This window comes from Melospiza melodia, chromosome 4 (assembly GCF_035770615.1).
Source record: "Melospiza melodia melodia isolate bMelMel2 chromosome 4, bMelMel2.pri, whole genome shotgun sequence".
Classification (NCBI taxonomy): domain Eukaryota; kingdom Metazoa; phylum Chordata; class Aves; order Passeriformes; family Passerellidae; genus Melospiza; species Melospiza melodia.
Window position 1 is genome coordinate 1,047,992 of NC_086197.1, and position 10,717 is coordinate 1,058,708.

Below are 10,717 nucleotides of genomic sequence, written 5' to 3' on the forward strand. Positions count from 1 at the left end.
AATGAGGGAATGGGTTTCTTCTCCGTGTTCCAGCTGTTCTGATCCTTCCCTTGGATCTCCTCTGCTCCGGTGTTCCCGAGTGGCGACAAACCCGAGGGAAAAGCTGGGTTTGTGTCCAGCTTAAATTAATCTGGGATTTGAAGGGTTTTCTCCTCTCCTCTGAGATCCCACAACTTCATTCCCATGGGAAAGAGGCAGCTCAGGGAGCCTGGGCTGTCCTTCCCTGATCCAGGGACTCCTCATTACACCAAGCTGCACTGATTAAAGCTCTGCTCATTAACTCCATTGCCCTCTAACTGGGAGCTGGAGCCACCCCTCCCCTCTGGCTGTGGGGACAGTCCCCGGTGTCACCGAGCTGCTCAGGGAGAGGTTTGGTTTCCAGCAGGGACATTGGGAATCAGGAATTAGGAATTCATGAGGTAGCTCCGAGCATCTCAGGGAGGCTGTTCCATCCCAAACACCCAAATCTGGGTCGGTGCTGGAGCAGGGCAGGGTTTCCTCACAGCTTTTGGGTTTTGGAGAGCTTCCCTGGGATGAGAGCTGTGGAGCCATGGAATGGTTGGGGTGGGAAGGGGCCTTCAAGCCCGTCCCATTCCAGCTCCTGGTGACACCTTCCAGCTTCCAAACCCTGTCCTTGCCATGGCAGGGGTGGCACTGGGTGGGCTCTGAGGTCCCTTCCCACCCAAACCATTCCAGGATTCCATGGGCTTCCAGCAGAAATTCCACCTCCCGCAGACCAGGCTGCTCAGCCACACTCGCTGGGCCCTGTGTGTCCCTTGTTTATTCCAAACATGGAATTCACCATTTCTGGCCACAGCCTCCTCCTCCTTAGCCAGGGACACTTAAACCAAAGTCTTGATTTATAATTGGATTTCATTTTTTAGTTCTTCTCTTCCTCTTGCCACCACGCATCAAAGCCTGAGGAAAGCTCCCAGCTCTCTCCCAAACTTCCATCTCTGATTCTTGTCCCGGTGATCCACCAGCTCTCTCCCAAACTTCCATCTCTGATTCTTGTCCCGGTGATCCACTTCCATGGCTCTCTCCAAAGTTCTCCAGACCCTTCTCCTGGTGCTCCAGCCCTGCTCCATTCCCTGCCCTGGGCACGCTCCAGGCCTTGTGAGGGTCCCAGGATTTGAGATGGGGCCTCCCCAGTGCTGGATTTTCTGGAATTCCAAGGGAAGGGGAGAGCTCCCGGGTGAGCTGTGGCTGGAACCCTTGGTGGGGACACCAGGACACCAGACAGGGACAACCCCCCACCTTCCATCCAGGGACAGGCTCTGGATCCCTTCCCAATCTCCCATTCCCCAGCAGCCCATGGCCTCTGCAGGTGGAAGAAATCCCTACAAATGCCTGATCATGGCTACTCCTCAAAGCTTCTCTGGTTTCTGCCGTTTTCCTCCATCCACGCGAACGTTGGGATTTCCCACAGGCTCTCCCAGTCGTGGCTGCTCCCTCTCTGGTTTCTGCTGTTTTCCTCCATCCATTAAAATGCTGGGATTTTCCACAGGTTCTCACTCCCAATCGTGGCTGCTCCTCACAGCCCCTCGGGTTTCTGCCGTTTTCCTCCATCCATGCGAACGTTGGGATTTTCCCGCAGGCTCTCGCTCCCCCTCGTGCCTGCGTGGGGCTCCTGCAGCCTCCGGGCTGGAATTCCTCCCATCCCCTCCTTCCTCCAGCAGCCCGGCTTTGATCCCCTCCTTCTGTCGCGGCTTTCAGCACGGATGGCAGTCCCTGTATTTTTGAGGATTTGGGCAATAATTCCTAATTCTTGTTCTCCAGTCAGGGCTTTAATCCCGTTCAACCTCTGAATATTGAGAATTTTATATTTACTGAGGTTTTGAATTGTTTGCTCTGGAATTCAACCCTAATTGATTTATTAGTCAAAGTAGGGTTTAAAAGCTTTTCCTAATTGTTCTCCTTTTCCCGGAGCCGGGACTTGGAGCAGCTTTTCCGAGCAGATCAATGCTGCTCTTTCATCAATTTGATAATAAACATTGGTTTGAGTCAGGGAATTGGAAATCACCATCCACAGGGAGTTAAAGGTTGGGGAGCATCAGGATTCAGTGTTTTCAGGGATCGTGGTAGGGAAGGAGGAAAATCCTGATTTCCTCATTCTGACCTAAAGCTGCATCTCATCTAAAACTTCAAAGGAGCCTAAATATTCATCATCCACATTTTTTAGTTTGTTTTTTTTTCCTAAAATAAGGTTGTAGAGCCCAGATGGGAAGCGATGGGAACACACCACTAGTGCTGAAATTCCTGATCTGAGGTATTATCCCAAACTGGAAAGGTTTGCAGTGGAAAACGGAAACAACTCGGGGTTTAATACATTGGAATGTTTTGTGGGATCAAACTTCCCCGGAAGGTCTCAGGGGATCAGGTCCAGCAGGGCCACCTGGGGCAGGCTGGCCCGGCCCAGATCCCATCAGCTGTTGGATTTCTCCAAGGATGGAGCCTCCATGGCATGTCCCTGTGCCTGAGCAGTGTCACCCTCCCAGGACAACTGGGAATTTCTCGTGTGCCTGTTTGTCCCTGTTTGTCCCTGCTGGCTCTTGCCCACTCTGGGTCACCACTGAGGAGATCCTGGCTTTGTCCTCCCTCTCCTCAGGTTTTGGCACCATCCGGGTCCTCTTGTGCCGAGGTGTCCTCGCTCCAGGCTGAGCATTCCCAGCTTCTCCAGGGATGCTCCCCTCCCCTGGCCACCACCATGGTCCTGCCCTGGGCTTGCTCAGGTTCCTCTCCTGTCCTGGGATGTCCAGCGCTGGACACAGAGATGGGACAGGGACAGGGGACACGGGTGGCTTCTGTGAGAAGCTTCCAGAATCCCCAGATTGGACCCATCACTGGCTGGGGCTGGATCCATCAGGGGTGGCGGGAGCAATTCCTGAAGGACTGACCTCATGGAAAGGGGATCCAGGGCTGGAGTGATTCCTGAAGGACTGACCCCATGGAAAAAGGGAGCAGTTCCTGAAGGATTGACCCATGGATAAAGGGATCCAGGCTGGAGCAGTTCCTGAAGGACTGACCCCATGGATAAAGGGATCCAGGCTGGAGCAGTTCCTGAAGGACTGACCCCATGGATAAAGGGATCCAGGCTGGAGTGATTCCTGAAGGACTGACCCCATGGATAAAGGGATCCAGGCTGGAGTGATTCCTGAAGGACTGACCCCATGGATAAAGGGATCCAGGCTGGAGTGATTCCTGAAGGACTGACCCCATGGATAAAGGGATCCAGGCTGGAGTGATTCCTGAAGGACTGAGCACATGGATAAAGGGATCCAGGCTGGAGTGATTCCTGAAGGACTGACCCCATGGATAAAGGGATCCAGGCTGGAGCAGTTCCTGAAGGCCTGACCCCATGGATAAAGGGATCCAGGCTGGAGCAGTTCCGGAAGGACTGAGCCCATGGAGAAGACACTGGAGAAGTTCCAGGGAAGGTTTAGGTTGGATATTGGGAAATTCCTTCCTGGAAGGGTTTGTCCATTGCTGGCACAGCTGCCCAGGGCAGGGCTGAAGTCCCCATCCCTGCAGGGATTTCAGAGCCACCTGGATGTGGCACTTGGGGACAGGGTCAGTGGTGGCCTTGGCAGGGCTGGGTTGGACTCCATGGTCTCCAAAGGCTTTTCCTACCTCAATGATTCCATGTTTTCCATGGAGGAAAGAATGCCCAGTGTGCAAGGACAGCGAGAGCTCTGGGAATCCTTTGGCTCCCTGGGAATATCCATGCTGTGCAAATCCCACATTTCCTTTTTCCTGGCACAAATTAAACTTGGTGTTCCTGGAGATGGGAATGGGATGGTCCCAAGGCAGCAGGGACTGGAAGCTTCTTCACATCTGGAAGGGTGAGCTGCCAACAGTGGGAAATACCGCCCCAAATATAACAAACTGCCACACATTCCCAACTGAAAACGGGAATTCCAAAAGAGAAGAAGAAGTGGAAGTGCTCCCAGCCCCACCTTCACCCTGGCACTGACAACAATCCAAAGAGGGCTCAGAAAGCTTTTCCATGGAAATGTGGAATTTTGAGTGAATTTCGGTTAGGATGAAACCTCAGCTCAGACCTTCATCCCGCAGAGGGGCAGGATTGTGTTTGTATCCCGGTCTGCATATGGAATTGTGCAGGAGATCTCTTTCCAAATGTTCCTTCCTGTCCTGTCTGCTCAGCAGAGGGAGCTGCAGCCCTTCCAGCGGCTCCGTGTCCCTGCTCTTATCCTTTAAAAGCGTTCACTGTGGAACGTGGAGCTCATTCCGAACGGGATCCATCCTTTAGAATAATTCCTCTTGCAATGTGGAGCTCATTCCGAACTGGATCCGTCCTTTAGAATAATTTCTCTTGGAATGTGGAGCTCATTCTGAACCGGATCGATTCTTTAAAAGCATTCCCCTTGGAATTCGGAGTTCGTTCCAAACTGGATGGATCCTTTAGAAGAATTCCTCTTGGAATGTGGAGCTCATTCTGAACGGGATCCATCCTTTAGAAGAATTCCTCTTGGAATGTGGAGCTCATTCTGAACAGGATCCATCCTTTAGAAGAATTCCTCTTGGAATGTGGAGCTCATTCTGAACGGGATCCATCCTTTAGAAGAATCCCCCTTGGAATGTGGGCTCCATTCTGAACAGGATCCATCCTTTAGAAGAATTCCTCTTGGAATGTGGATCTCATTCCGAACTGGGTCGATCCTTTAGGAGAATCCCCCTTGAAATGTGGAGCTCACTCTGAACCAGATCCATCCTTTAGAAGAATCCCCCTTGGAATGTGAATCTCATTCTGATCTGGATCCTTTAGGAGAATCCCCCTTGGAATGTGGAGCTCATCGGAACCGGATGGATCTGGAGCTGAGCTTTGCTCAGGATTTGAGGCATCCCTGCTCTCTTTGGGTTGAGTCTGCAGGAATTTTGGTGGTGCCCAGTGAAATTCTCAGTGCTGGAAGCCTCCAGGTCTAAATCCTAGGGACATCACTGCCAGATTCGTGGGAATATTGGAATTTTGGGGATGCTGGGCTGGGATCATCAGCAGGTGATGGATGGACACGTCCTGCATGCCACAGCCAGGCTGTTCCTGACTCAAACACTGAGCAGAGCCGGGCTCAGCGGGAAATCAGAGCTGTGAAAACGGGCTGGATCTGAGCCCTGCCAGGATTTGGGATTTGGAGCAGGAATGAGGAACCCGTCGCTGCCCTGAGCGTGAGCCTGGATCCTGAGGGGACCTCTGTGTGGGACACCTGTCCCTGAGGGCTCTGTGAGCTGTGGGGCTGGGCTGGTGCATCCCAGTGCATCCCAGTGCATTCCAGTGCATCCCAGTGCACTCCCAGTGCACTCCCAGTGCATCCCAGTGCATCCCAGTGCGTTCCCACACGTGAGCGTGGAGGGACTCGCCGTGGGAGATGTGGGACGGCGGCGCCGGCGCCTTCCAGCTGCCCGAGTGGATGGTGAGTGTCTGACCCGCTGCCTTTAACCAGCTGAATTCCTGCTGAGAACTTCGGGAGGTTCGTGTCCAGCATTTAGCTGGAATGAGGCTCGTTAAGGTGGGAGATTAACGAGCATCGTGCATGAATGAATTGCCTCGTTAATAACGGCCAAGATTATCCCTCCGGTCACCCCAAATCCGTTGTATTCACAACCAATTTTTATAGGAATATGAGAAGGACTTTGAGAACCCACAGCATGTTCCAGAGATTTGGAATTTCATCTCAGGTCCACCTTTTCAGCTTAATTTTTACCAGCAATTTACATTCTGCTGTCAGAATAAAACCTCTAAAACTTCCAGACACCCTCCAGGGCAGCAAGCACTCCTCATTTGAGTGGGTAAAGAGTTTAGAATGGATCCCAAATATTAAATCCACTTTTCCCTCCTTCTCCACTGGAGAGAATTCCCAAAGCAGCTGAAAATAAAATGACATAGCTCCAAAAGCCAGGCAGGGTTTGGAAGGCAAAATTCCCTGTCTGTGTTCCCTGAGGTTTGACAGTGTCCTGTGGCCCAAAATTGGACCAATATTTGTTATTTCTTCCTATATTTCTGCTCACATCTCCAATTTCTGGATTTGAAGTTGTCCTTCCTGGTAGTTCTTCTAAAAATACTTTGACCAATGCAATAAAAAGTTGGAATTCTGGTGCTCCTGCAAAGGAATTTGATTTTATTTACAAATATTGTCCATGAATTGGATTCAGACATCATTATTCCTTTTTATATCCAGCTTTACGTTCCATGCTATCCCTTTCTTAATTTTATGGATTTTATTGTAAAATTCCAGGTTATTCTGCCTCTCACTCATTTTTTGTGATACAGTTCTTTCAGCCTTCCCCCAAATTTAACATATTTTTATCAACAGTCAGGAAAGAATTTTGCATTTTAGGGTTATCAGTAACAAACTTTGCATCATTCACAACATGGATTTTTCTTTGTAAAAATGTGGAGTTTTCCTTAGAAACAAAACATCTTCCTGTGGGTTCTGTAATTTTTCCATTATGGATTCGGTGCTTCTGAGATGGGGGTCAGATGGCAAAAACTTTATTTAAATAGACTTTTTTCATTCTTATTGCTTTAATAATTTCCTTTTTCAGCGCAGTTTTATGATTTCATGGATGGTTTAAAGCTGCTGTGGCATCAAATCCATCTCCAAAGGGCTCCAGAGGGTCATGTCCTGCAGCGCCGTTTTTAATCAGGATTTTAACTCGGCTCATTTGCATTTTATGGGGTTCCTCGGGTCAGCGTGGGAGGGAGCAGCCACATTTCGAGAAATAATTAGCCCGAGCTCTAAATTGCTCATTATCTTTAAGGTCATTATTCCAAAGAGTCTTTTAGGTCTTAATGTTCTTGCTGAGTCCCTGTTTTTACGTCCGCCTTTTATTATTAACCAAATATTGGAAAATTGTATTAGTAATGAATAATAACAACAACAACAATAATAATATAATATAGAATATATAATAATAATATAGTATAGAATAATATATAGAATAGAATAGAATAGAATAGAATAGAATAGAATAGAATAGAATAGAAATGATAATAGTAACAATAATAATAATAACAACAATAATAACAACAATAATTCCTTTGGATTGCTTCTTGGGAAAGCAGCTTAAAATATGAGTTCTCCCATATTTTGGGACTCTGATGGAATCACAGAATCCCTGAGGCTGGAAAATCCCCCTGAGCCCATGGAGTCCAAGCATTCCCAGCCCTCCCCAGGCCACCACTGCCCCACGTCCCCAAGTGCCACATCCACAGGGCTTTGAAATCCCTCCAGGGGTGGGGACTCAAACCTCCCTGGGCAGCCTTTTCCAGGGCTGGACAGCCTTTTCCATGAAGGGATTTCCCCAGAATCCCAGCTGGACCCCCTGAACGCCCTCAGCAGTCAGGGAATGACTCCGTGTGCAGTTGTGGGAGGAGCTGTGGGATCCCTCAGGGTGGGGTGTCCTGGCAGGTGGTGACTCCACAGGGGTTTTCCAGCTCCAGCTGCTGAGATCCCACATTTTAATGTGGAAATACCAATTTCCTCTTTTTCCTGTTTTTTGTGGGATTGTGCCCAACAGAGCTGGGATGGCCCAGGGGACCCATTCCGCTGCTGAGGGAGGAGATTTCTCTCTTCCTTGTCCTCCCTGTTGTCCCCACTGGAGGTGCCTGGGTTGGGGATTTCTGTTCTCTTCTTTGAAGGATTCCTCCTCCCTGCTCCCACCAGTTCCAAGGGATTCTCTGGATCCCTGGCAGTGCCCAAGGCCAGGCTGGATATTGGGGTTCCCTGGGGGACAGTGGGAGGTGCCCCTGCCATGGCAGGGGTGGCACTGGAGGGGCTCCGAGGTCCCTCCCAACCAGAATTCCACCATTCCATGATCCAGCACTGGGCTTGATGCCTTGAGAATCTGAGCTAGGACAGAGGCTGGGCAGAGTTCCAGAATAAAGCAGGGATTTATGGAAAGGATCCATGGCTGCACCTTGGGCAGCAGCAGAGCCCAGCCAGGGCTGCACCCAAGATGAACCAAAACGGCCCCAAAATGCACGAGCGCTGTCGGGGTCTGTCCCTGGGATCAGCTCTGCTCCATTTGCACCTTGCAGTTCATTGTCCCATTGCAGCTTTAGCCCAGGCAGTCCCACCCTGCTTGTTTTTCTCTCTCCAGCCCACGGGGTTTGTGCTCCTGGGCTGAGATGTTTTTCCACTGGGAAAAGACTTCCCAGGAACTTTGACACTGAGCAGTGGCAATTCTTCAAGGTCACTGCCTTGTCCTGCTGTTCCATCCATAAAACAATGGATTTTAATTCATTCCATGCAGAAATTTAAATTCCCAGTTTCTTGGCAGGTGGATTTGGAAGCTCCAGCAATGCTGGAGAGCTTGTGCTGCTTAATCCCTGAGAAAACTCTTGTTTTCTCCTTTTGTTCCCAAAAAAAAAAAAATAAATCCATGGCCAAGAAGCAATTAAAGACACTCAGAACAAAACATCTACTGGGATTGAGCGTAGTTCTCTCTGGTTTTATTTGACTGACCCAGATTGACACAGAAATGACAAAATAATTCCTGAGCTCTGGGGTGGAGATGAAGCAAAAGTTTTTATTTTTAGCATTTTTATTGAATATTGTTCCTTAATCTTAATGTGTTAGACTCAACCTTCATTGAGGGAAAAAAAAGGGGGTTTTTTCTCAGGAAAAGCCTTTGGATTTAAGTAACTTGGTGTGAAAACCTGCTGGAAAAGGAGTTTGTGCTTTGGTGTTACCATAAAATTTTATGATGTTAACATAAAGGCTTTGAGTTGACTTACACTGAGCTGAAGTCATGTGTCCCTTAGGATTTTGCAGGAGAAGGTTCATGGATAATGTGGGAAAAGGAAAACTTACCTGAAAAAACACAACTAGAGCTGCAATATCAAGTGAGAAAAGCAATGCTGATCCCAGGTTCTTATTCCCTGAGACATTTCCACACTGGAAATAATTCATATTTCCATTTTTCACAGTTTTCAGTTATTTTACAACTCAGGAATTCTGTGGGATTTCCCCTCCTTTTTTCCCCCATCCATTCCTCCAGGAGTTGCTTTCATGTAGCTCAGGAATTTTTGCTCTTTTAGTGGATTCCTTGAAGTTTCCCCTGGAGATGGAAATGCCATAGAAGGAACATTTTGGGGAAGGAATTTTCCCTGGCAGTGTTTTCCATCCTTGGGACAACTGTTGAGCAGCAGGATCAGATCTGACCTGGTGGAAATCTGGTGTAAATCTGGTGTAAATCAGGTGTACAGAAAGAATCGGGGCTGGGGGAGCTTTTTATTCCATGTTCAGTCAGAATTGGTGCTGAGGACAATCAGTGGTGCCCCGCTGCTTCCCAGATCCCTTTTCCTTGGAATTACAGAGTGGAATCACGGGATGGGTTGGCTTGGAGGAGACCTCAAAGCCCCACCAACCTCTGCCAGTGCCTCACCACCCTCATTTTTCCCATTTTTTCTTCCTTGGATCATCTCTTCCCACCTAAAAAGCTGTGGAATGAGCAGACACCATGCAGGACAATAATTTTAATTCTGATTTAGCAGCTGTTGTTATCCAAGGAGTTTATCCCTGATAATTTCTTACCTGAGATAATTCCCATAAAAACACCTCAGCATCCTGCCCAGAGAAGCCGTGGTGCTCCATCCCTGAAGTGTCCAAGGTTGGAGCAACATGGGATGGTGGGAGGTGTGGGGTGGAACTGGGTGGGATTTAAGGTTCCTTCCAACCCAAACCATTCCACGATTCCATAATCCCAAAGGATTGGAACAACGCAGGGATGGGTGTTGGAGTCTGGACCCTTCCAAGGACAAACTCTGCCCTGGTTGCCGTGGGGGACACAGCGAGGAGTGGGATAATTAAAATAATAATAATTAAAAAGCGCTTTGCCATCCAACAACCACCCCTGTTGTTTCAGTTGCTCATTAGTTAATTTCCTTCTAACGAGGCTCCGTTAACGCAATCATCTGACATTGGGGAAAGGGAGAGAGAGCGAGGAGGGGAGGACCTGAGTTAAAGGAGCTTAATTAGCGAGTTAATTATAGCGAGCAGGGAAATGTTCTGGTTACATAAATAAGGCATTGTTATGCACACAGCAGCCAGGCCACGCTCAGAACAGGTCAGGGAACGCTGTAATTCCACACAAAACACAGGCAGGAATTGTTTGTCTGGACGCCTCATTAAGTCCCGGGGTCTGCCAAAAAAACAAAAAACAAAACAACAAAAAAAAGAGTCTGAAAATCCAGCTGGTTCCCTTGGCTCCCCCCTGGCCGCGGTGAAACCGGAGCGGGCGGGACCGGGACGGGCTGAGGATATAAACGGGGTCGGGCATTCCCTGCTCCGTTCGGAGCGAGCCGCGCCCGGGCAGCCGGCGAGGCCACCATGCCCAACAAGAAGAAATACAACGTCAACGGGGAGCCAACGGGCATGAAGGCCCAGGTGAGGGCACCCTTGGGGACCACAGTAATGGGTTTTCTACTCAAAAGCGCGATCGTTTCTCTGCTACCTCGCTCTTCTTCCTCCTCTCCTTGCTGCGTCCACCCAGTCACTTATTCCTGGAGCTCCTTGGTTGGAGAAAATCCCAATTTCTGGAGAGCTTCCCTTAATTTTCTCTTGGGAGCGATGAAGAGTCAAGGCAAACACATTGCTCCATGGTTGTTCTGTCTGGAGGAGTTGGTGGGGTCGGCACAGGGAAATTTTCCAGGAAAACCTTGGAAAAGGAGACCTTTTTTGCACGGAGAAGTGGCTCA

The 10,717-nt window shown here is 49.1% G+C and overlaps 1 protein-coding gene across 2 annotated transcripts in view; it reads left to right on the forward strand.

The window, feature by feature from the left end:
* Positions 1-10,717, forward strand: part of AHCYL2 (adenosylhomocysteinase like 2) — a 67,051-nt gene that overhangs the window by 26,032 nt on the left and 30,302 nt on the right. The window contains exon 1 of one of the 2 annotated variants that reach the window (XM_063153610.1): positions 10,288-10,406. The exons of the other annotated variant lie outside the window; for it this stretch is intronic. Coding sequence (XP_063009680.1) covers positions 10,350-10,406 — 57 coding nt within the window. The 5' untranslated portion in view covers positions 10,288-10,349. Of the gene's footprint in view, positions 1-10,287; positions 10,407-10,717 lie in introns of those variants that run through there. 2 annotated transcript variants of the gene reach the window in all.